General features: G+C 41.0%; 1 protein-coding gene across 1 annotated transcript in view; it reads left to right on the forward strand.

Moving 5' to 3' along the window:
- Positions 1 to 26,823, forward strand: part of IQCH (IQ motif containing H) — a 58,058-nt gene that overhangs the window by 6,007 nt on the left and 25,228 nt on the right. The window contains exons 6-14 of the mRNA XM_042876096.1: positions 6,623 to 6,734; positions 7,441 to 7,566; positions 8,463 to 8,674; positions 9,955 to 10,473; positions 11,107 to 11,173; positions 15,211 to 15,294; positions 17,286 to 17,461; positions 21,075 to 21,347; positions 23,203 to 23,394. Coding sequence (XP_042732030.1) covers positions 6,623 to 6,734; positions 7,441 to 7,566; positions 8,463 to 8,674; positions 9,955 to 10,473; positions 11,107 to 11,173; positions 15,211 to 15,294; positions 17,286 to 17,461; positions 21,075 to 21,347; positions 23,203 to 23,394 — 1,761 coding nt within the window. The remainder of the gene's footprint in view (positions 1 to 6,622; positions 6,735 to 7,440; positions 7,567 to 8,462; positions 8,675 to 9,954; positions 10,474 to 11,106; positions 11,174 to 15,210; positions 15,295 to 17,285; positions 17,462 to 21,074; positions 21,348 to 23,202; positions 23,395 to 26,823) is intronic.

Raw genomic sequence — 26,823 nt, forward strand, 5'->3', positions numbered from 1 at the left:
AATGTGCAGCATAACAGTTATGGGTGCTTAGTCCAGCAAACGTATAAATGTGTATGGGAATGTGTGTAATCATGGTAAGATTAGGAAGAGAAACAAAAGGGAGCTTGTGGAGTTCAGGCTGTGGCCCAGAGATCAAGGAAGGGTGGCCTTTTGCTTGTTTATTCCCCAGCTGTTTCTTTACAAGATATGAGCACATCCTGTTTTCAAATGCCAGTAGGATTGTTGTGAATGAGCCTGAAACACTTGTATTTTGCTTTGATGCTAGTTTCAATTGACTTTAATAAAAGAAGGAATCCTGCCGCAGGGCTACAGCATCAGAAATCACTGCAGCAGGAAAACAGAGATTACAGTGAATCAGAATCCTTGAGCTAATTCATGAATGCAGTGTGCTCACAGTTGAGCTTTGAGGGATTCTGAAGCACAGCCTTTCATTCAGCTCAGTAGAGCTGTTTCCTTTGGTACAGAACACCTCTCAAGGCCCCTCAGAGTCCCCTGACCGGTGGCCACATCATCACCCTGCTCTCTGCTCTTATGCTGCTTACGTTGTGCTACATTACGTTTTGATTCCCACACGTTTCAGTTCTGCAACTGCTGCTCCTCTTAAATACCATAACAAGAGATCAGTCACGTTCTCAAATTTAGTGCAGCACTGTGGTCCATGTGAAAGAACATGCCCAACAGTCTTGTACAAGAGTGCTGTCCTAGAACTTGCTTTTACAACGGAAGCATTATGCAGCAAGTCCAGTGCCATAAGATTCTAAGGTGTTTGGTTTTAGGTACCAGAAGCAATCTGTGGATGGCACAGTTGTAAGCTGCCACTCAGAAAACTGATTTTTGAAGGCTCTTGCCCAGACTAAAGGGTGATTTGTCTAACCCTGTGATATACAGTTAATGAGAGAAAAGCATCATGGCTAATAGCTTTTTAGAACCACTCTAAAACGCTCACAGGGAGGAATGTTATACTGCTGCTGAGTGCCATGTGTTTTACTGCTCTCACTGAAACACATCGAGAAAACTTCTTCGTGTTGACTGAAATTACAGACAGTATAAATTAGTCAAACTTCTGATACATATTTACAGTTGCTTTTTGTGATAGGGAGCTTGGATGAAAAAACAAGAAGGTATTTCCTGTCTGTCGTGTATTTTACAGCTTTCCTAAGCAGATGCTTTTAAATGTTTTTGCACTGCATGACACGATCTTGGTTTTGAAATGTTCTGCCTTCAGTGGGGGTACAATTTTGCAATTAGATTCACAGAGTCTACTGCCTGGATTGTGAACAAAGGCATTTTGTGAAGTGCGAGGTGTACAAGCACTCAGTGCAGTGAGAGCTGGAGATCACCAATGGTAACTGAAATAAATCTGTGTGCAGTTGCAGGTCTAAAACTATACAGCCTTTAGTTTCAGGAAGCAGAAAACAGCAAGAAGAATGAAGTTAGGTACTGCCTACCTTATTTTTGCTGATCAGCCATTAGAGGGCAATATCTGTACACACGCACACACGGGATCACACACACGTGCAGACACGTGAGCGTACCCACATACCTGCTCTACTTGCATACCTAAATTCACAGAATCACAGAATCACACAGAATCACAAGGTTGGAAACGACCTGCAAGATCATCCAGTCCAACCACCCTCCCATTCCTATCAGTGCCACAAGCACTAAACCATCTCTCGTAGCTCCTCATCCAGGCGCCTCTTGAACACTGCCAGGGATGGCGACTCCACCACCTCCCTGGGCAGCCATTCCAGTGCCTTCAGTGATCATCTCCCCCAAAAAATCAGCGGCAGGAGGACTCTCCCAGCGACGTGAATGAGAAACAAATCACTTCGTTAACTGCATTCACCTCTTTCTCCAAGAGTGCTCAGCATCTGAGTTTTGAGGGAGACCTGAGCGTTTGTGCTTGCAGTGCCATGGCAGGCTCTCTGGCTTTGCTGTAACTGAGTAGGTCCACATGAGGCACACAGGCTTTTCACTATCTTGCTGTTTGAGTAGCTTGAAAAATTATTTTCATTTTCAAACTTCTAAATCTCATTTTTTTTCATGAAAGATTTCTTTGTCTTTTGTCGTATACTGATACGTTATGACAGAAACTACAAGCGATTAATTGCGCCGTCACTGTTGCCCTTCTGTACTTTTTTGGGTGGATAAGCACTAATGCTTCATCCTTTGTAGTTATCTTCAAATGAGAAATGTAATTCTGTTGGAAGCACCGTGGTCAGACCGGGCATCGCTTTGTTTTGTAGACTATATATGGATAACAAATGAAGAAAGACAAGCAGACAATAATTAAGTATGCACTCTTCCCGTGAGGATCCAGCAAAACAAACAGTAATCTGAACTGCAGCAAAAATAATTCTGGCTAACTGCTGCAACGTAGAAAAGATTCACAACTATATGTTTCATTTCGATAGGACTGCTGTTCTTTTATAGAATTATACTGGCACTTTTTGGTCCCTGTTTTCATATAAATATATATTATGCTGTAAACTTAGGAACCTCTTAATTTATTCATGAGTTAGAATTTAATATGGTGATGATTTCTAGCCTTTATGAGTTGCATCTTATATAGTGTGGCTGTAATGGAGATGGCAGTGATTCTGTTTTGCTGGTTGCTTTTTTTTTAGCTGACTTATTTGAGTGCAGTCACTAGTTATATCCTCTGTTCTTCGCACTGTGCTGATCACTAAGGCTTATCACTGAGGGTCTATTCATTTCCAGAGCTATAAGTTAAGGCAGAGCTTGGCATTTCTTTTCCTTTCAGATTATTAGAAGTTGTAGGAGAAGAGCAGGTCTTTGGTCCTCAGAATCGGATTCTTTTAGACTCGTGTGTCTTTGATAATTGCAGTCAGAGCACGGTTTGTCATTGGTAGCAGAATGAGACCTAAACAAATCGATGCTACATGACAGTAATTCAAAATAAGCTTGTTGCATTTGTCTTACGGTATGTAATCATAATAAGCAGCACAGTGGATTAATAAAATCATCCTGTCACTAGAATTAAAAAGGAAATAATTGGTGAGATGGAGTTAACTTAACAGATGAGTAAAGTCAGAATCCTTTCAACCCAGAAATGGGAATGTGAAGGTCACCTCCATCTCAGATGACAAACGTAGAATGTTTTGTTGGTAAACAAATTAATCTTTTGAAAGGTCACCATTTGTTTTAAGGTTTTCTCCAGTTCTTGTCATCTGGAATTGGAGATTGACTGTCATTTTGCTAGGTAGGGGTGCAGCCGAAGCTGCTGAAGCTGCTTCTGTACGTATCAGCATTCCTCAACAAAACTCAGTGCCTGATTGTGATGCTATGGGCTGCTGGTTTACAGCTGTCTCCGGACAAGAATGGAGGGCCACCCCTGAATTCCAATAAGATGGTCCTGCATATTCTGCCTGATGTAAACTGGCCCTTCGCCCGTAAGTAAAATGTATTGTAGTTCAAGCCAGCAATTATCTTTCTTACTTCCTTCTGTGCTGCTTCTGTTCCCTTTTTCAAAAAACAGATGTGAGATTCACCGAAGTTCTCCATCTATTCTCTCTTGCACCTGCTAAGGCAGGATTGTGATGGAGGTGTGTGGCTGGGAGAGCTAGCAGGAGGCCGTCAAAGGAGCAAAGCTTGATTTTTCCAATAATGTGGAAAATTAATGATTCACAGACATCTCTAATTAGTTTAAGCTTAAAGTAGGTAAGAATAATATGTAAAACCTGTTGCTGAAGATGCCCACTTACTGCATATGGAAGGTTATATGTTGGGCCTTCCGTTTCAAATGGAGCTTATTCTATTTGGATAAACAAAATGTGAGAGAAATACTTACTGATATCACAGTGTTGCATCTCGTGGATTAATGATCAGCTAGATAAAACGCAGGACTACATAAACTGGAATGAAAAAGACAAACCTGGATTTTCAGTGTGATTTTCCCAGTCAGAAATTTTCTTGGATAATAAGACAGCAAGCTTTAAAGATGGTTCATATTTTAGATTTTCCACAGAGCTGTTACAAATTTGACTCATCTGGCATGAGTGGCTCTGCTAACCCTGGTGAGAACGCGTCCTTTACTTACCATGAAGTCCTTTATTACCACTGGGTATCTCTGCACTGAATTCCACATGCTGGTTCTTAGTCTCAGGGGACCAAAAGCAGGTCATTCAAAACCAGAATTAAGCACTTCATTTATTTATTGTGCGTTACTGAGATTATTTGGCTTATCATCAGAACGAGGTGCTTACTTTTCAGATATTTGTAATGAGCTCATTCAGTCGTTTAAGATTTTTCTTCCCAAGAACTGTGGTTAAAACAACAGGGTCAGAGTCCCTCGACATACCTGCACCCATTTCTGAAGCTGGGCACTGTGCACTTTTCTGGCCTTCTAGCAGAGCTGCCATTCTACCAGAGACCAACCAGCAGTTCTGAGATTACTTCAGAGAGTTCTTTAGGTATCCTGGAGTGCATTTCATCAGGATCCAGCCATGTGAAAGCCTCTGAGCCTTACCTACCTGATCTGTGTGGTGCTTAAGGTAGCCTGAGACCTCTTTTCCCTTTTGCACTGGAATAAATGTGCCTTCTCCAGGCTTTTGCCTGCCAGCTTTCTGAGCATATTGAAAACTGGCCTTACTGCCATTGATTTGATTTTACTGTTTCATCCTTCTCTTTGTGGGGATTATTAACTGTGTACATCAAATCTCAGTAGGATCTTAATCAAAAATATGAAGGCAGATGGCAATTTGGAGCAGACAATCATGAAATGATTGATTGTTGTTACATACCTTTTCCACCACTGCTATCAAGTTGAGGGGTTTTCTAATACTTAGAAAATCTCATTTATCTAATCTTCCTGGTTGATAAACTATAGTTTTGAGGCGTGCTACTGATCACCATTTCTTTGTATTTAATAGTAGACTATATTCTTTTATGGGGGAAAAACATACGTATATTTTCAAAAACAGTTGTTCTGGTTAAATATTGCTGTCTAGGTTAAAAAAAAAAAAAAAAGAGAAAAGAAAATGAATAGAAAACTAATCAGAAAATCCCTATGGTGTTACCACAAGTGCCCCATTTAAAATAAAGCAAAAAGAAAAAATCAAGAGGGAGAGGTTTATCCACAGGAGAAAAACACTTTAGAAAGGGTAATAGAATTGTTTTTCTCATGTCCCAGGTTAATTACACTCAGAAGTGCTTGAAATGAAAACATAGTTTTTCAGCACACTCCAAGCATATTATACAGTGTAAGCTTCTCTCTGCAGTCCAGATGAGGTGCTCCCTTCCAGCCCTATAAAACTGTACTTTAAAAGTACCCATGATGAACGGGCAGGCTTTGTGCTGACTTGAGAAAAATGCACTTGCTGAATCATAACCCTCATAACACATTTCCCTAGGAGACATTATTTACACAGGAAGATGCCTGAGTTTCTGGTTGTCTCGTAGCACTGTGGGTGCATTGCAGCTCCTCTGTGCTCAGGTTCTGACACACAGAAGGCAGGTGAGGTGCCTGCAGCTCAGGGTCCTAAGGAGGGGGACCTTTTGTTCCAGGATGTTTGGGGTCTGCCCACACTGCAAACATAACAGTGCTATTTAGGAGCAGCCAGCTCTTGAATTTATTTCAGGTGAACCCTGAAAAAAGCCTTTGTCTCATTTTCTAGGGTCAGTCTGACAAGAGCAAGCAGTATCATGTTCTGCTGGTAATAATTCACTGTCTGTAAGTGAGAGCTCTCAGTGATGTTACTTACCTGTCTGGAAGTTACGTGTGCTGAAGCTCTGGCTCTCATTCTCTTTAGGAGTTGGGAACAACTTGCAATCCAGGCAGAAAGTGAGGACACTAAAAATGTTGGAGGATAGGAAAAAAAGAAAGTGTGAGATGTGGAGGTTTTGTATTTGTAGTACTAAAGTATGCTCTTTTGCCTGTGCAATGCTCGATGTGCGTGCTAATGATTGTAACAGTGGGGCACGTGGTATCGCTGTCCCAAAGAGATGGGTGTCACTGCTCGATATCCTGGCACCTAGAACCAGCAGGTTCCATTTCTGCTGGCGTGCACAGGTTGTTTGGGGAAGCAAGGGAGCTTTAATTCCCACGTTAGCACAGCCAGCATGGCGCATGTTTCCACATCACACTATTAGGCTGTGTCATTCCCTGCTGCAGTTAAAGAACCTTGAAACTTCAGAACTCTGAGATACTTCTTGTTTCCTGCTTTCTGGATAGTTTCACCTATTTGAATTCCGTTAGTATTCATCCCAGTACAAATTTCTTTCCGTATTTTCAAGTACTTCCTTTTCTTTCTGGTGTCATATTGGTGAATGCATTTTGTATTGCAAAGACTGTTCTACCAGGAAGCACAATGCACTCATTAAAACTGAGAAAGCTTCTTGTGACTCCGTTTTGAACCCTTATACACTGATTTTTGCATAGCAGAAATCACAAGACAGCAACTGGATTTAATAAACTTAATTTAAATTACTAAGGTAACAACAGAAAACATTACTGTAGCATAGGAAGTAAAAGCAATGTTTGCACTGTTACATTATTAGATCATATTTATAGCAGAAATTGTATTTATTATTGAGTAGAAAAATGTCTCTGCAAATCCAGGACTTCTCTTTGCTGAAAAAAGATTCTGTGTCTTGCCAGACGTGTAGTCAGAAGGGAGTGAAGGGTCAAAGCAGCAGCCAGCTTTGGGTTTTGCCTGCCTCTCCTCGTGTGGACTCTGCCTTACCCCTGTTAGAAGAAGATATGAAGAAAGGTGAGTCACAGAATTGCACCTGGGCACTGCTGCCAGGCACAGCTGTATGCCACATAAGCCACAAGGTTTGCTGTTTGCAGCAGCTGTCTGGCAATCACATTTTCTGGCACCTCTCATCTTGGAAGAATTTTTTCTCAAACATTGCAGAGGGTAGAGATTAACTTCAGGCTGCTCGCTCTGTGTGTTGAACTTAGCACGCAGCACACGTTGTGTGGAGCATCAGCCTTCCTGATTCTTACGTTGTAAGTCAGCTGCGTTGCTGATAGAAAGAGCTGTACGTGATGGAGGATTCTTCTGTAACAAAATGAAATGGTCAAGATAAACAGTAATGATTAATGTCTGGTTATTAGTCATTCAATTTTAAGTAGACTTGCACTTGGATGTTTTAGTAATCAGTCCACAGCCGTAATTACACTGTGGCTTATAAAAGTTAATTCTCATCCATTCTGTGTATTAAATTGCCATTGTACAAGCACATAACTCTCAGAATCAGCACTGAAATGTGTTTCATGTCTTTGTCAACTCTCATAGGCAGAGCTTACATTCCTTGAATGTCCTTATTAAAAAATAACCTAACGGCTTTTGTAGTTTTGATTTGGAATTGAAAGAACTTGGCTGCGCTATTGTTTAATTCTTTATGGTTTCTATTTTTTTCTTTCATAACTGAAATGTGTACAAATAGCTCAGTGATGTCATCTTCTTGTAGATATTCTGAGCCTAAGGGAACGCAGGCTTATCCCTCCAGCAGCAAAGATAAGTCTCCAGACACCTGTTGTATCCAAAGCAGCTCCTCTCCATGAATTGCACAGGCAGCGCAAGAAGTCAGCTGTAGGTGAGTACAGATGATTGATGACAACCAGCAGTTGCATCTCCAACTTTGTGTTCAGGCCCTTGTTTTGTCTCTGGAGGAAGCAGCTGTCTAATGAGCTCTCAGTCAAATTCTTAAAAATACCATTTGCATAAAGATGCACAGAGCATCCTGTGTCTTTCAATTGAATGGGAATCAGATTTCTTAAGCCCTGTGAAGGTTTGGCCCCTGCTCATTTCTGAAAATCTTACGTTCCTGTTTCAAATTCTAAGCACCCGAATCCAAGATCTGACCATCAGAGCTAAAGCCAGCAATACTGTAAATCACTGTAAACATGCCTTACAGCATCTGACCAAGTCTCTGTTTTGTCAGAATGGCTCCTCATACCATGCTCTGGGTGATGGAATTCTGACCTGCGTCCTCTGAACTGTTGTTGCCACGGCTGCTTGTTGCATATGACAAACCTATCAGTGATAAGAAAATGAGCATGAACAAAATGAAGAGTGGGCTTAGAAGCCATCCCTATAAAGTCAGAAGTTCTCCTAGTGAAAAGGAGTAGTTGAAAAACTAAAATTCCATGTGGAGTAACATGGATTGTAAGTGCTACTATTTGACGTTACGCTCCTGGTATACTGCATTACTGGCATATTAGCAGCTCTTTTGAATTAAAACTGTGATACGTTTTCCTTAATATGATCTCAATTTTTGTAATTACCAAAATTTGCTTTAGCATGGTTAAGCTTAAGGCTAGCCAGTGACATTCCTAAATGGGTTTTGGTGGTATGTCCTGAATACTGCAAACCACTTGGATGTGAGAGCAAACTGGAGCATGCCAGTACCTAATGGTGGAATACCAATTTGATGCTGTTGTTGCACTTATTTAGCAATGAAACCCATGATAATTTATTTATTTGGTACAGGACAGATTAGTAGTAAGGTGGAACCTGTGAGTACAGACACTTCCACCTTTCCAAGCTCAAAGGAAGCAACCGGCGGCTCTTACTCCTCTAGCAGAGGTAATACTGCATCACTGCTTCCCAGCAGCTCCCTGGATTCGACCAGAAAATCAAAGCCAGCGCACGCATACCCGGCTCAACAGCTTCAATGTGAGCTGCAGGCTGCACAGACACAGGTATTGAGACAGTGAGGTACATGAATTCTTTATCCGTGGTTGTGACACTGTCTTCAGCAGAGATGGTTTAGGAAGTGACTGTAAGTTGCTCAATTAGAACAGGAGGGTTTGAACCAAACCCAGTCAATAACAGATACTGAAGTGAGTAGGAAATGTTGCCAGTTTCTACTTTCTTGGATTTGTCTGTGTGTTTATTGAAATTTAGAAGATCAGCCTAGAAAAGATCTTACGAGGTTACCTGGAGCTCCAGGCAGAGTTACCTATGCTTTAACACTGCAGACAGATGTTCTCCTAACCTGTTCTGAAAACTTCCGGTGATAGCAGCTCCACAGTCTCCCTAGGCCATCTGTTCCAGTGCTTAACTAACTATCTTTACTGTTATAAAAGAGTTTTTTAATGTCTCTTCTAAATCTACCTCACTGCAGTTAAGCAAATGTAGTGTTACTCTTTATATTTACAGGAAACTATAGGGGAGTTTGACCTTGACTGCTTAATGTTTGCTGGCTGTTCTTGATCCCCACGCAAAAGAAACGATTTTCTTTCTTTTTTTTTCATTTTATCTTTTTAAGCCTAGTGATTGTGTTGCATAGCACGCTCTCTGGCACTTTTGACATTTCTTCTATTAAGGAGATCTTTATTTGCAAGCAAACTTGAGAAATGCAAGTTAATGTTCTTAATGTAAATAAAAAAAATAATCTCTAAAAATAGATTGCAAATAGTGCATTAGATTGAAAATCTCAACTAATGAGTTTCTGGCTGAAGATGCCATAAAATACAGTTCTGATGTTAAAATACAGTTAAGATGCAAGAACATCTCTGTCTCAAGTTTTACCCTGGCTGAATTGATAGGCTGGAATATTATCCATTCTCCTGAGATAAGTGGAGGTAACCTGATTTACTGTTGAGAATTGCTACTGCAATTACCATCTGATGTAGTCCAGTAACGTGCTGCAGAGCTTCGTTTTTATATTTGATAAATGAAGCGTGGTTCCCATTTGCAATTAATGTATTTCAATAAAAATGCTGATACCCTTTCGTGACACTTGAGGTCTTGGAGGGACGGTGGTTTTTACAGCAGATAGGGGATAAACTTTGTGGCTGTGATGTATAAATCAATGTAAGGAGTGTTATTTCAGATGCAGATTCCCCCAGTCCAATGATAAGTGGTAGTGCAGTTGTACGAGGCAGCCACACGTTTGCACTCGATGGCAGTTGCTCTCCATCTGCGGCTGTTCTCTTTGTGCAGCTCCCTCAAATGCCTCCCACGTCTCCCCTTACAGGATCCATCTCCTGACTGCAGCATTGCTGTTTGCCACGGCGCTATAGACCAGACTGCTCCAGGCTTTCTGGCATTCAAACAACGTCACTGTTTGTCCTGGGGGAGCATTGTCTATTTTTTGGAACGCACAGAGAAGCTTCTCAAGGACTACGCCGTACCATTGGCTACAGTCAGCTGTCAGAAGTTGGTGGAAGCGGCATCGGACTTTGCGCTTAACGAGAATCCCACCAAAAGTGACATACTGTCAGTGATAAAGAATCGATCGGCTGTGGAAAAGGTTTTAAATCGACCTGGCCAAAGATACAAAGGCCAAGGGGGTACTGAAATGGCGGCTATAAAGATCCAGGCAACGTGGAGACGCTTCCAGGCCAGGAGAGCCTACGCCCGATTCAGGCGGCAGCAGTGGGCATCAGGTGTGATTGCCATCTCTTGGCTCCTGCACAATCACATGGCACGTGTGAAGAAGACCCTGAAGGAATCACGTCAGAGACACCTGGAGAATTTTTACATCAGGGCCAAGGTGCGCGGTGCTACCAGCTGTTACGGCAGCTCTTCTTTTCTAAACATCTCTTGCTTCAGTGATCGCAATAAGCTGCTTCCATTTTTTTCCCCTTTAACCATACACTTGTCCGAGCATCATATTTCATCCTTCATCAGCGATTCAGCCTTTGTGGCTGTAAAATCTGTTGCGGTGTTTCTGTTGGAAATGTCCCTTCGCTTTGACTTCAGTGGTTCTGTCAGAAAATCAATGTTTTAACTGCATTACCTTAGCTCCCTATATATACCTTGTGGCACTTAATTTGCTGAAAAAAAATCCCTCTCTCGTCTACATTCCTGTCACCACTTTGTCAGAAAGTATTTAAGTTTGCAGACAGCCTCTTAATTAGTGCTCACAATTTCATTTATGTTTGCTTTCTTTTTTTTTTTCATTCATATTCTGTTAATTAAGTGAGCAGCCTCTAATCTTCCCCTGCCAGTAGCTTCATGTAGCCACCTAATTAAATTAATTGGGGAAGATGTTTTAAGTATGTAATTAAATCAATTAATATAATTTATGCCTGGCTTAACTGTACAGTGGAAAAACAGCTGAAGTTTGACTAGATGAATCCACTACAGCTTCCTGTCACTGATCAATGCTCTTCTTGATTTTTAGCATCTGGCAGCCAACTGGAATCGCATCAGGACCTCCAGGAGGACTATTATCCATATCCCATCATTAGGTATAACACTTTTGCCTGCAAATCTATCAGCAACCTCTATTACCCACCACATTATGACTCCTTGATTGAGTTCAAGGAAGGCCCCTTGTTTTATTCAAATTGGTCTCGGCAGGAAAATGTTCTCGACATGATGAGAGTAATAACACAGGGCCTTCGCTCGAAACGGCGTTTAATTTGGGGATTAAGCAAATAAAGTCATTATGTGGGGGCCTCTATTCAGCGGAGAGGTGATTTGCTGTAATTTGCTTTCATCTGTATGAAATGAACTAAAAAGTTGTATTTTTCCCCCTGAAATAACAGATAATGTTTCCAGTCTCCTTTAATGATAGGAAAACACGGGCCTGTGCGTGTTGTTGCTGTTGCAGCAATAAGCCAGGATATTGCTTGTACACTGTTTTTAATCAAATGTGCAGTCAAAATGATAAGCTACATTCTCTGAAATTATTTAGTTCTAATTACGAGCAGATGGGATGCTTTATTTGCACCTAGGGCGCCTGAGCAAAAGGAAATGCTGTGTGAACAAGAATAATTAAGAAGTTGAATAGTGTTTTTTGCGCTTAAATAATCTGCAGTTTCATGTTAATTAGCACTAATGTAATTATTTAATTACATTTATGAATTGGGGAGCTTAAAAGCTGTTTTCTGCTAAGCAATGGCAAAGTGTAGGTGTTTAGAAATCAAAGAATGTGGTTTCTTGGGAATTTCTAAAATGCACCGATAATCTCTTAAAACACGGAATCGTGTCGAAATGCTTGTAATTTGATTTATAGTTTGTATTTACATTGCAAACTAATTGACCTGAGAGATTCAGGATTTCGTAAAGTGAATTGGTTACGGCTTGAATTAATGCAGGCTGTAAGTAAGTGTTAAGCTCTCAGTTTTTGGAGCCCAGGTAGCCTTTAATTCGATGATTCTGCTGACTGTGTTTAACGTAAATATACATTTGATGAACAATTGTCTTTAATTACACCTTCATCTTAAAGTCTCATGTGAATATGCCAGGGTATGGGTCCTTTCTCAGAGCGGGACCATTTAAAATTAATTTGTGTATTCCAGTGCCCTGAGCTGGGTAAAAACATGAAGGAGTGCATTAATACAGGAAAAAGCAATTATTAATTTAGGAGCCTGAATTCAGAAGTAGCAGAGCTGTTGCACAGCAGATGCTGTCAAAGTTATATGAAAAGAATCTCAGTGTAATCAAAACAGGTTAAGCTGAAACGTGAATCAGAGTGTCCACGTTACACCAAACTGCATCAGCCAGTGGGATTAAGAAAGCTTTGAGATTATTTCAACCTCTTAAGTAAGTTCTAGGGTGTGGGTAAAGCTCAGTCCTTTCAGCTCAGCCATGACTCCATCGTCGCTCCGTGCTGCAGTTGCTGCAGTAGGGCACAAGTGGAACTTTCCCCTTCAGGAGAAACTCAGCAGCAAAGGTAACAGAATGCAGATGTTTTCTTAGAGAATTAGGAAACCTCTTTAAGGAAAGCGTGGAAACACTGGGATGTCCAGTGGAGGGATCTGAAGATGTTGTTTGAAAAGTTTGTTTGATTCGTGCTTCTTTACGCTGAATTAATTGAGACATTGGTCGTTTCTGCAAAATCTGTAACATTTTGAGCCCAGCTATCAGCATTGTCATTTGTTTTCTACTGTTTTCCAGTGATGTTTTTGCTCAGCCGTATCTTGTCATGTTTGTTTGGGAACAGAAGTGCCAAACACCTCAGCAGCCATTCTTTTCTTTGCAGTCCCACTAAGGCTGCCTGGGTAGGCTGCTGGGAAGCTGGGCAATTGGAACAAGTAACGTCTGTTCAGCTCAGGACTGAATGGCAGCTGACTTCAGCAGGGCTTTCTCTGTTGTTTCATTTGGTTTCTAATGCTGAATCTGAACAATCACAAAATGGTGTCTGAGGTGCAGACAGACACCAAGAGGCATTTTGACCAAATGCTGTTGATGGTTTCTGTCCTCAGCCTGGTAGGCCAAGAAGAGCCCCAAACTCTACACACACCTCCCCAATTTTGGCGTTTGGGTCAAGTTAGAATCTGGTCTTTCCTGCAAGTGGAATTCCAATAGACACTGATAGAATCCTAACTGAATTTCTCAGCAGTTTTCATTTTAAGAACACTTTCAGACTTCCATTTCTGGAAGTAATCCAGGAGCAGGGACAGCAAAGAGCTTAAATTATACTGCTGTGAGGAACAAATGTTTCCATTTATTTAGCCAAAACAAAAACTTCTGACTTGAGTACAGCTGAAAACAGAATATCAATTTCCTTGTGTAAAGATTGGTTAGCACTCTTGTCAGTAGCATGATGAAAAATGAGCTGCAGGCTTCTAATCAGCTTTACTCCCACACTCTAACAGATGAATACACCTCTGCAATATTTGGGATTCAAATATTTTTTCTCTTTTAACTATTTGTAAATGATTGATGGGTTTTTCTACCCAAATAGCAGCACCTTGTGCAGCCTGCAGTACATGCAGCAGAGCTTTGTGACCCAGGAATAGTGCTTTTTTAAGTGGTTTCAGCTGAGCAGCAGGTGCCCTGAGTGTAGGGAGGGAAGTTAAATGCTATTTATTGCACCTGTCCCAGGCTCTTGGAAGCACATGGGGCTGAGCCCTGGGTCTCTCCTTTTCCTCCTTCCCCTTCAGCCATCTCCCTGTGGTGCCTCCAATTGTCCCCTCCTCCGTGCTGCTCCTTCTCTTTTCAAAGGTGGAGTTTGAAAAGTGTTGTGGATCCTTTGCTAAGAAAGGCACTCAGAGACAAGCGAGATTTATCAAGAAAATGGCAGTTATGGGCATGAGGTCATGGCTGGGGCTGGAAGGGGAGGTGACAGCAGGCCCCTTGCCCTTAATTCCTACACCCGTTCTTTTAGTACTTCTATAACTCTCCCTACAGCTTAGCCCTGTGTAAATTGGGAGCAGTCGCTGAAATCGTTGCACATACGCTATCGTAAAACTCACGCAGGGGAGGAAGGCCCTCCTCGTCCTTTTGGTGGCACTAAACTGAGAAATGAAAATTCGTGGTTCGTGCTTGGCGAGGCTGACCCTCCCCTGGTGGGGTGCCAAGATGCTCTGATGCTTTGTGCAAAGCAGCATTGCCACCTCACTCTAGAAGGTCCATTACTTACATTAATTGTCCTTGCAGTCAAAAACAGCATTACCATCTTCCAGAGTGAAAGCAAGGAAATATTTGGCAAATTTTTCTCCAGCGAAGCTTTTCTGGACTGATGGTGAGCAGATAGTAGCAGTGTTGTAAGGGTGTTGTTAAAGGATCAGGCAAATACTGAGCATTGAGCTGAACGCCCTTATTGATTTAATCACAGCTATTCCAGCCAGCATCTCGTATTGCGTGGCTCTGTGTTTGTATGAACACGCTGCTTCGTTTAGACTCAACTTAATTTTTAAATTACAGGATTAGAGATGGTAGTCACAGTGGCCATGTCATTTGCAGCAGTCCTTTTGAATGCAAATATGCAATCAGTTGGAAGTCTGACCTCCAGATAAGTAATCCTGGCTCAGACAGGCTGCCACTCATTCTTGCTCTGCAACAAAGTGATCAGGTACCAGTGAGACACCTCGGTAATGAAGTGTTTTTGTTGCCTTTTATCTGTGTGAAGTACAAAGCTTAGGCTCTAGCAGGATTCTTGCTTAATGATGGTGTCATTTTTTTGTTTTCAGCATTTAAAAAACAATCCAACAGCACAGAAGACTTGAGCAAAATACTCAGAAGTGGCTGCAGGTTGAAATGATAAAGCTGTATAGGTCTGCAGCGTTTAGCCATTCACTTCAAATCTCATCACACAAAAACATGATGTTACACTGTGGAACCATGGAATCACCAAGGTTGAAAAAACCCTCCAAGGTGATCCAGTCCAACCACGATGTAATTTATGCAGTACCGTGTTTAGGATTTGAAATACTGATGGATTTTAAAATATAAATCTAAAGTGGCTGATTTCTCCTAAATAAACGTCAGGCTTTTTTTTTGTGTGTGTGTGTTTTTTTAACATTCCAGTGGGGGTGACTTTGTACTTGTTTTCCAGGATATTCCCAGTACATCCGTGAACGTATTCCAGATCTTGCTCTTCGACAGAACTTGCAGCTGGGAAGGCTGTGCGACATCCTGGGTACGTTACGAGCTGTTGGCTGGCTGAGCTGCCATTATCTGCCCCTACGTGTGAGCACAAGAATGTCGGGTGCGGAATTTCCTTTGGTATTAATGCTAACTATAGAGAACGTACAAGCTCAGAAGCGACTGTGCTGTTTGCTCCTGTCCAAGTTATTCGTAAGAACACCACAGTGACTTTTCTGACTGTGACAAGGTAAAGCAACCTCATCCTACAAGGCGTGCTGAGCACCACAAACAATCAAAAGTGCTCAGTGTCCTACAGAATTAGGTAGCTAATCCTGCTAGAGTTCATTCAGGCTCATATGGAGAGAAAGATGTGCTGAAGAAGAGCAAGATCTTATTTAAACCAATTTTTTTTTAATTAGCAAATGAGGCAAGAGACATACATTAAAAGTTTTTCCCTAGAACGACGGTCCTCTCTTAAGCAAAGCAAATGTAGAATGTTATTTGTCAATGACCAACTCCATTGGCTCCCTGGAATGACATACTTTACTTGATTCATATATATTTCAGTATCATTATTATTTTATAAATGCCATTTAATAAGTTTGTAACAAAAATATATTAGATCCAGAAATTTACAGTTGCCTAAAATAATAATGTAATTGCTTTTATATATTATCTAGACACTAATATTGTTTTTCCACAGTACAGTTTTATTTTTTCAATTTTTTAACATAGGTTTTGGTTTTTTTTTTCCTCTAAAGTGATAATTAGTAACTTAAAGGTACAAACTAAACGTGCTATGCAGGCTGTCTTCACTAAAAATCTGCAAACAGGAAAATTGCTTCCACTGTAAAATGTAAGACAGACCACGAGTAAGATGCAAGCTAGCTAATTATTAAGTAAATTATTAACTATCTCAGTGCTTTCCCTGTGTCTAGCAAAAGAGCATTGACACTTACGGTATTGTTTTTTCTTTACAATACAGAGGATCTCTGCTCGGTGTGACCTCTGTTAGCTAACCTGTCTCTGGAGCCCTACTACATCCAAGGCAGACTTGGATATCTATAGGGCATCACAAAGAGTAGTAAAATGTGTTGCAGCGTGTTATTCACCAAATTCAAAGTGAAAAAGTGGGTACCATGTTCATTTACAATGCAAGGGTGGGAGTTTGCTTGCTCCAATGCTTGCACTGCTTCTGGTTTGGTCCCACGCGGTGGCAGTTGTCCCTGGCACTGTCAGGGCTCTTGTTTCTGTGCCCAGCAAAGACAATGAAAGACTTCCTACTGATTTCAGCAGGAGTTGGATCAAAATCTAGGAGTGTTTTTTGGCAGTAAATTCTATTAATTTTGCAAGGCAATTAATCCATTAAGTCACCTATTAATATTTTAGAAGAGCCTAGTAGTTAAAATTTTCCTCCCCAGTGGCATATGTGCACGGCTGTCTCTTTCTCACCCCTGAATATCTGTGTGTTCGGTGTCTTTCAGATGAAGTTGTTTCACATGCAAAAAAGCAGATTTTTGCACTGTGGTATTTAACTAGCTAATCAACACACTCACATGCTCAGCAATAGTTATTAATGGTATCCTACCGTGAGCTTTTGTGTGGACGGGACAAGAAAAGGAACAGGCCGTGCGTATGAAATTGTGATTTCATCAGCTTTCTAAACTTAATAGCTGGGTTTTATAATTTACTGAAGTTAATGGGATATATTTTTAAAGCGGCGCACAATTCCCATTGATGTTAATGTGAGTTGTGCAGATAAATCCCCTGCCACTCTTTCAAAATTCTGCCCCCAATATGTTCTGCAGATTGAATTCTGGAAACCAGCTATTTCTTTGGGTTGCTGACCTGTCTTCAGAGAAATGCTGAAGCACAGAAAAAGCAGTTAAACTGCTAAGATTGGGGAATTAAAAATCTCGGGTTTATTTTCAGCGCTTTTTTAGCGAGGCTGTTTGTTAGCAAACGATCGGGAATCGTCAGATTGCCGTTCTGAATAGAGTCTACCTTTCTCCCAGTAATGAGCGCTGTGCCCCTTTGTTTTAGATGCCAACGTGGACGTCATCTACATCTGCCCCCTTCATCTGAGTGAGGAGTTACTGCAGTATTACAATAAACTCCTGGGTCTGCAGGCAGCTGTTAGATCTGGGAACCCTGAGGACATGAGTGACCTGCAGGACAGGTTCAAAATTCTCACCCCTGAAGCTATAAACAGCTTCCCTGTGAGTTTGTCTTCTAATTACTACAGCTTGAGGGATGCAGTAAAATTAAATTGGAAATTTTATAACTCGTAACGCTCTGGTGCACATCAGTGAAATATCATTGCAAGTTTAAGGGCTTTACTGATTAGACTACTAGTTAGAGCACTGGAAATAAATATCCCGGTTTAGTTTATAGACTCAGTTGAGGTCGTCCTGTATCTGCTATTTGCAGGCCGCTGTCCATTCGTACCATATGCTTGGGACTGTGAACTTGATAGATTTATATCTGTAAGCAGATCAGAGCAATAAACCATTCTTATTACTCAAACTTTATTCCTGGGTTGCCCGGCATCCAATCATTCATGTGCTAGTCACGTTTCTTGCAATTAAATCCAGTTTAGAACTTTGGAAAGAACGGGACTTAGAATTGTTCAGATAATACAGATATTACTTTCAAACCTGGCAAGGCAGTTTTAAATTCATGTGCTGGGCCATGGTAAAAAAAAGCAGACCTAGCTATTGCGTGCTACAGCACTTCTGATGGCACTGCAGTGCAGTGATCCTCTGCTACAGCGGAACGGAATTTTACATTGTAAATATTAATTATACAGGAGCTTTGCTAACATTTGATATCTATAAAATTCTGATACGTGTATCTCTCTCATATCTGTGCTCGAAGTCCTGATTCAGGTTTCAATATATATACATATTAACAACCCTTTTCTAGTTATTTTGTTGAACAAATATTGATTGTACCATATTTAGATTGAGATTAATCTGAACATAAATCAGCTTTTTCTATGCAGTAAATGCGTTAGCTTTTCCGTTGCATTTCTGTAGTAGCATAACACTTGTATGTCTGAACCAACTGCTGTCGAAGTAGTTTGAAACCACCCTGTAAAAAGTGCTTGTTACTTTCATGGTGTAACAGAGGGGCGTTGAGTCAGAGCTGCTGGCTGGTTTGGCAGCAGTTAAAGGGAGTTCTGTAGGTACGACTGTGTTTTGTTTTCTCTGAAGCTGGAGGAAAGCATCAAGTTGCTATTTGTGTTCTAAGGAGCTGGGCTTTCCTTTAGTACTCACCTGTTGTCTGAACGCTGCTGTAATCTGCAATCTGTAATGCGCTGGGCCAGAATTTGACCCTTCACCTTCAAAATAATATTGTTTGGATGGTAAATCCTTGATAAATACCAGTGGTATATTTTGTTCCCTTTCAATTGCACTTTGATTATTGTACTGTCATTTCTCCCCCGCTCTGGGCTATTTTTCCAGTACGAGTTACAAAATGTTGGAAACTTTAAAAGAGCCCTCAGTGTGAAACATGCTAAAAGTATCATCTAAAGCACATCATATTATGGACAAACAAGGTGCTGCTCAACACGTTTGTGCTGACAGGAATGAAAAATGAGTGTAATGACCAATTTTGGTCACGGTGATTAGGTTGAAGCAGTTCCAATGTAAAAGCAGATCATTTTCAAGCATGCATCTCTTTTGTATAGCTATCACTGCTCCAAATTTCTGCTGAAATATCCCAAACAAACTTATTTTCCAGATGAAGAGCAAACAACTCTGTTGTTACGCAGCTGTGATTTGCTGGGAAATGTTTACACGCTTTGACACAGGGAGCTAGCCTTATTTCAAGGGCTGTGTGGTTCTTTCACAGGTACAGATTGTGCTCCTCGCCCAGTTACTGAATGCTGAGAAGTAAATTAGTGCCATCAATAACAACGGGCAGAAGCAGGTTGAGCTGTACCTATGGCTGTTCAGTGTAGTACACCTCTTTATGTGCAAAACCCTCAAACTACCTTATTTTCACCAAGAGTATTTTTATTTCCATCCATTGCCTAATGTGTCCTAGACGTGTATCTCTTATGTGTGGAAGAATCTGTACTTGTAACTGCTGCTAGTCACCCACTGGTCTCAATGACCTTGGCATCTTCAAGAAGGAGACTGGGAGAAAGGGCTGTCCCTACACCTGCATCCTTGGGCAGATGCTAGCCATTAGACTGATCTCATGGGGCTCTGTGCAGCCAGGAGCAGTGATACGCTCTGCTGCTTCTCAGCTAGCAGCAAATTCAAAAGGGGGGGTGGTGGTTTTGCTCTCTTGGTGAAGCTGACGCCAAGTTCAGCTTCTCGGAGCTTGAGAAGTTTGAAACAAACCTCTTGGCTTGAGAACCAAGAGCCATGTTTTGTTTAACCCACTAACCGTTATTCCATGCAGCACTGTGCTGGAATTCTGGGCATTACTCAGCTCTCCTGCTTTTACCTGCTTTTGCTCACTCCGCCATGTATCATAGCAGCCATACTGCTCTCAAAACAGAAATGAACTAGGTTTTACAGCCTGTTCCCTGCACTCCTTAATTAACTGTAAAATCCATTATTGAGAGACACAAAGCAAATCTCGTCCCTACATCACTGCTTGTGCCCCAGGGAGCGAGTGACTGAGGATGGCTATCGATCCTGTTCTCCGTGCGGCAGAACTGCCACGAGGCCGCCAGAAAGGGCCATCTCCACGCTTTTGTGACGGTGCTTGAGAGAAAAGAAGCTGAATCAGAGCATTAAGGGTCTCTCTCCTTGCCCTCAGACTTGTGACTCCCCTTTTCTTACTGGAGTTTTGGAAAGTCTCTCATTTCTCTGAGCTGGAGATACGTCCCAGTTGGTCTGGCGCCTTTACAGACGGGCTTGGGCATTTCTTGGAGCTGTGTGTTTGGTACAAGAAAGTGCTGGGCAATTGGCAAAAGAGCTTTCCTCTTGTGCATTTCCAAGGGCTCCCCTGTCTCCTTTCCCACCATCACCCCACCCAAGTAGTGCAATCAGTATTTCTTCTTAAGTCCATGTAAAAGAACAGCTGGGTCTTTGAAAGAACATAAACTCGGTTTCTCAGGCCTGGCAATCCCTTGCAAGGCTGTTCTGACAAGGAATGCTTTCCTGACAAGGGCCTCATTTAGGTAAAATGTCAATGTAAAAAAGTTTTGTTTTGTTTTGTTGTTGTTTGTTTTTTGTTTTGTTTTTGTTTTTAATTCCTCCCCAAAAGTTGAAGCTCTTGTGCCTTTAAGCAACAAAAAATACTCCTCTCACTTTGAGCGTGCTGCAGTTGCATTTACAGTAGCTATCAGAACTACTGTATAATGGGAACGTATATCCTCAGTAATTTAATGTGATCAGTGAAAGCTTTAGTAAATCAAAATGTTTTATTCTCAGAGAATTGCTTAACATACGGCAGAACTGTATGGTGAAATACGTTCTCTGCTATCGGGGTTTTTCTTCATTTTTGTATTGATTTTTAGGCGCTTTAGAGTTAAACGATGCCAGCAGTGTTGCTGAGATGAATCACTATTATCCAAAGGCCACCAGCCTCTCTGCCGACTGACAGAAGGATAATTCCGCATGGATCAAATAAATACAGATGTGTAGTAATTAGTTCTATTCCCAGTGAGCCCATTTCCAACACACTAAAGATGTGCACGATTATGGAGCCTCACCCCAACAGCTTTTATCAATTTAAACTGCTAAGCTACAGGATAGGTCATAACCCAGCCTGCTATTAATAATGTATTTATTGTGTGTAACGTTATAAATTAGGTCCATGGAATCGAAAAGAACACCTTTTAACAAGAATAATGTTATCTTCATACAGAAGCATCACATGTGCCTAGCCACTCAGCTGAAGTACAGTCCCAAGACGATCCAAAGAATAAAGATCCTTATCCAGAGCAGAGACGCCTACATTATCGGAGGGGTTCCCCACAAAGATGATCTAGCAGTGGCTGACATGTTAAATGTGCCCATACTGGGCTCAGTGCCAGAAGTGGCTCATCTCTATAGTACCAAGTCTGGAAGTAAACGAATTTTTGCCAGTGCTCGTGTGCCAACCCCTCCCGGAGAATCTGACATCTACAGCCACGAACAGGTAAGCAGGACGTGCTCTGGGTTGTGTCAACGTGCAGGTGCCTATTTTCACTTGATAGGAGGCAAGCTTTTTACAATTGCCATGACTGTATTGATTAGAGCCTAAGTAGGTTTGATTAAATCGTGTATGAGATTGGGCTCTTTTTGGCCGTATCTAACCAAGTAAATGCAATTCACATCCTAGTCGGGAAGCAGTACAATTGTTCTGATATCTACACGTTCTTTCTTGAGAATACATAAGGCCTTTTGGTTCGGTTGTTTCAAACAGCTTGTGTTGCTGCTCCGTGGGTGAAGTCGTGGCCCTAATGAAATTAATAGGAGTTTTACCAGTGACTGAAAATAGAATGGAGGCTTCTGGAAAACTAAGTATTTGATGAAGGGAAAATTTCTTCCACTTAAGAAGTCAGCCCATTCAATTTGGGTTGTACTGAGCATATCTGCAGCTGAAGTTAACGTTGATAGGTTCAACTGTCCATATCTGCCAGCACAACAAGAAAGAGAACAAAACGCAAACTAAAATCACAAAGCACGAGAGTTTTCTGCAGTGTGCTCTGTTGGCACCGAACATTCGTGATTAGTAATTATGTATTTAGGTATGATTTGCAATGATTCTATTTAAAACGTTTTTGTTGTGTTGATAGAACCCATGGAAATAATCAGCAGATATTCTTACCGCTTCGAGAGGTTTTTCACATTCCTTTGCTTTTTATTAATCACCTTTAACTCTGAAAACAGCGTAAGCTACTCAAATACATCGCAGCTTGTATCGTAGATGAAATAAATATATGATCAATGATCTGTAAAACAACTGTTTGATTTATTGTTAAATAACTAACTTACATGAATCTGATACTTTTGATTCATAGCACGGTGTTATGGAAGTTCTGCAGCTGTTTGCTTGTATGAAATATTGATATTTTAGGTTAAATAATCAAAGCGAGGTGACACTATGTTAAAACAGAATTCAATTTTCACTTAAAGATAGCACATAATTCTTTATGATTGCTACAGTCCTTACAGTGTTATTGATCCTTTTCATTACTGTAGGGGAGTCATCAAGAAAAACACATTTACGGGATTCTCAAAAGCCACAAATAATGGCACCTGAAACACACATGTAATTGTATGCGAGGTTACTGAAAGCCAACCAACAAAAAAAAACCCAAAACCCAAACATACAACAGAAGTCCCCAAAATTGCTATGAAAAATACCTTCTAGCCAATGAAAAAGATCTGGTGATACTTTTACTGGGTTCAAAGGCATCTGCCATTTCAAAGGAGCTACTCGCGTCCTACACCAGCTGGGCAGAAGGCACTTTAAAGCCATTTAGATCTGTGTATATATACAAATAAATAATTAGCATTTTAATAAAGCCCGCCTGGTAGCTGCTTCATATATTTATAGCCATATAATGAACTCTCCAGCAGGAAGATTTCACAGATGTTCGGCTGGTGTTGGAATCTGGCACAACTGTTTCAGTGATTCTGCAGACAGTGCAGCCCGCTCCATGCTATGCCCTGCCAGAGACATTTCTTGAGATTCTGATGTGACAAAACAGCCTGGACAGGCAGATCTCTCTGCAGAATACCTCTCTCCACGAACTACAGGAGGTGCTCTGTTGCTGGCAGGTGCTCTGCCCAAGTGGGCTCAATACAGCATGAAGACCATAAATTCTTAATCAAAGAATTCAGCTTTTGCTAAGTATCTGAAATAACAGCAATCTGAGTAGCTCTAAGAAACAGAAACCATAGTTGGGAAATACATTTCCAAATGTTTGGGAACAGGGAGTCGAAAGCAAGGACCAGTTGACATTGTCACAGTACAAAAGCTCTTTGTGTGGTTGTGTGCTCCACAGCTGATCAGTGCTCTCAGCCAGCTGATTGTGGACAACATGGAAGTGCAGCGCTGGCTGTTCAAAATGAATGACGAATCCGGAGGAAACGGCACTGCCTTCTGTGATATTATCTTGCATTTGGAGTGCTACCACTGGGTTCTAAAGGAACGTCAGAAGCACAGCCCTGAGACGTGGAGTGAGAAGTGGGCACACGTAAGTAAGAAAGGAATCTTGACTGGCGTCCCGGCTTCTTAATAGCCTCACCGTAACTCTGTAGTCTAAGACACAGGTAAGAGCTGGTGTTGCAGAGTTCAGAGTAGATTGTATGAACTAGCAGGCACCAGTAATTCAAATTAAAGCAAAGATATAGCCCAAATACAAGCAAATGTTTGAAATCCAACTGTGGAACGAGTTCAGTATTTAGCATTTAGTTTCTATAGGTGGTGAAGCCTTACAGCTACATAGGTAGATTGGAATTATTGGAACAAAAGCATTGAACTAATATGGTGAACAATACTAGTTGCTTTGAAACCACAAAGTGGTAACTTTTATTCTGTTTTGCTAAGAATTATTACTTCTGCACATCTTTCCTCACTGACAACTTTTAAACCTGTTAGCAATTTTCATCTGTATAAAACAGAACACTCAAGGTATCAGAGAACATTAGGCTCCTGCATGCTTCGTTCCAGCAGGCGTTCAGGTAAGGAGAGGGAGTGTGTAAATACTTCACTGAGGGAAACAGTATAGCATGAACTCATGAACTGTGAGATGGGTAAGAATCCACGTGCTGGAGAGAGGTTGTAAGATGATGCATCTCAACCACAGAAAAATTGATCTGAAATTAGAGTTCATTAGTTCCGGGGTTCGGAGAACTATTTGTACTTTAAATATTCATTGGTATTTAAGCATGTTAATTTCAGTAAGCATTTAATATTTCTGTGTGCAGTGCCAGATTCATTCCTCACGTAATGGTTTTAAAGCCAGAAGGAATGTGTACAGAAAGAATTGTTTAATTTACATAAACTACTCATTACAGCTCTCTTGATCTTTTTTTTTTTAATTCAATCAAAACTGTTTTGAAATTTTTGATTGAATTATATTGTATATTAAAATTTCGAATTGGGCTGCTTACAGTTCTGTTGCATTTGACAGCTACCGAATAATTCCGCATAACAAAACAGAGCTTATCATGTAAAACTGAAGCGCTAATTGCTCCTAAGGATCCCTCACTCTGCACAAGGCAGGCAATCCAAAGCAGAGCACTGGAGAGCTGCCCTGGTGGCAGAACAGTGTGGCACTGAGCAATCTGGAACATGAAGCTACCAGATCGTGGCCTCATCCTGCTCCCACCGTCAGAACTGGAGGGAGGAGACGTGATGAAATGCAGTTTCACCGCGTCTAGTTCTTTGTGGATGTGAATTCCCTTTGCAAGCATTATTCCTTAGAGTTATCTTAGCGTTCCTAATTCTTCCATGGCTAAGTGACTCCGAATAAAGGGGCGTAGTGATAGTCAGCTTTCTCTGCTTTCTCTTTCATACTCTGTTTATGTTAGGATTTGATGCAGCCGGGAGCCAGTCCTTCAGAAGCCCTAAAACATAATAATTTGTCGTATGTTGGAAACTATATAGGGGATGATGCATTTGATTTAATTTTCTAGTGTCAGCAGGAAAACTTCCATCCATCCAGACTAGTTTTCAAGTGAGCTTCGGCAGAGTGAAACTTGCTGCAATTTTCAGTGTCTTCTTTGAGTACGTATGTTCAAGTGTTTCTGCCTTCTGAGATTAGCCCTCTCTTCTAAAATGGGAGACCTTTTTCGTATATAATGAATTGCAGTCTCCGCTGAGTATTGCCGTTGAGAGCAGAGGATTAAAATCATCCTTTGTGAAGGAATGCCATTGTAATGATACACGTTTAAGCATCAAATCGTTAGTTTATGAGCACAGGCATCCTTTAACGTCCCATTACAGTATGTACTCTTGCTTCTTTGGATAATGAAGACATTGTGTCATCGGCATAGGCTGCCACATGCAAAACATATGCTGGCAGGTTATTAAAAAATGCAGCTTTTTGATGAAAGACTATCCTGCAGGCTAGGAGTACAGTGAAAAGACTCTCCGTTCTGGTAGAATTATTAGAAATGAGGATATGACTGTAAGCACTAAATTATGTTAATACTTACAAATAGCATCATTTGCATAGCAGTTTAAGACACGATACCCAAATTTTCCTCATTGGTATGTCGTAGGCAAGGTATTAAAAAATAATGTAGTTTTTGAGTTTGAATTGTATAAAAATCGATTCCATCTGAAAATGAGACTGATTTTAGGTTCCTCATTTCAAATACAGCACTGGGCAAGCAAAAATGCAGGCCAAGATTATTGATGTATTTTACCTTGTTAACGTATTGCAGCAGCTGAGTTATCCGAGCGATTAATTATTTTGCAGCTGCATTAGGAATAGAACTCACAAACTATGCTGAATGTCTCTGTAAGGCCTTCATCCTTCTGAAGGCTGGCTTAAGTCTGCCAGCTGATCAGAAATGTCATCCTGAGGCCCAGATTTGAACTGTATTCAATATCAAGAGAACTGCTGTCACCATGTACGCTCATTTGGCGGTTGGGGGCCATTTCAAAAGGTTATTGTCAGTGTGAAAATCAGAATCTGACCACAGTTACAACCAAAAAAGGTCAGAAAGTACTGAGAAACCTCATCTGTTTGAGGGTATCTTGCAATGTGAATAATTATTGAAGGAGGTAAATCAGTTTTGTAACCGTTTAATAAATGCATATAAGATATCTGTGCAGTAGATGTTCTTATGCCATTATGTCATGTTTTTCCAACCTATTTTCTGTACCAATTCAAGCTTCAGTTAGTCCATTCATAGCAGAAATAGTGGTTCTGCTACTAATAGTGTACATGGAAATGCAGTAGAGAAGGTATTTAGGACAACTGGATGAGGGCATTTGAAATACCTACAGGAAGATAGCCCTAATGCTCACTAGAGGACAGTATTCCGAAGCACACTACGAAGCCAGGAATATTTTATTTAAAGTTAATATTTTTTCAGGATTTGGGGAAAATCTCACCTATGTTTATATGGATCCTTGCTGAGAGACTGCATAAATTATTGGAAGAGAAAACTACTGGTTATTAAAATTGCTGACTGTACCTGGCTTAGGGGGGTTCTGAACTGTGAGTTGTTGGATGGTGGGGGTGGGAGAGTATATGGGTAATGAGTGTGCTGTTTTGCTTTCATGCCGTTACCTGGGCACCCACCTGTGGCTGCTGGCAGAGGTAAGGTTGGAGGCTAAGCTGACCTCACACAGCCTCATAACTTACAACGTGTGTTATTAGAGGTGCTTGTCTTGTTTTGGAATAGACAGCAGGCTGTCGAAGTCTGCAGTGCCTCCTAACTCAACCTCAGTCACTTGCACTGCCTTTTGGATGCAGGATGGCACTGCCTTGCTGTTAACACCTCTTCCGTTCTTCCAACAAGATTAGATCAATAGTCAGATTAATTTCAGAATTAACTTTTATTACTCTGCATCTCTTATTTAACCACCAGGATCAGCAACGTGTTGTGAGTTTACCTAGCAGCAACCCTAAGGTAAGTAAAATCAGGCCGAAAAAAAAGGAGAGATG

Source organism: Lagopus leucura, unplaced genomic scaffold (assembly GCF_019238085.1).
Source record: "Lagopus leucura isolate 7727_CA_CO unplaced genomic scaffold, USGS_WTPT01 Super-Scaffold_100015, whole genome shotgun sequence".
Taxonomy (NCBI): Eukaryota; Metazoa; Chordata; class Aves; order Galliformes; family Phasianidae; genus Lagopus; species Lagopus leucura.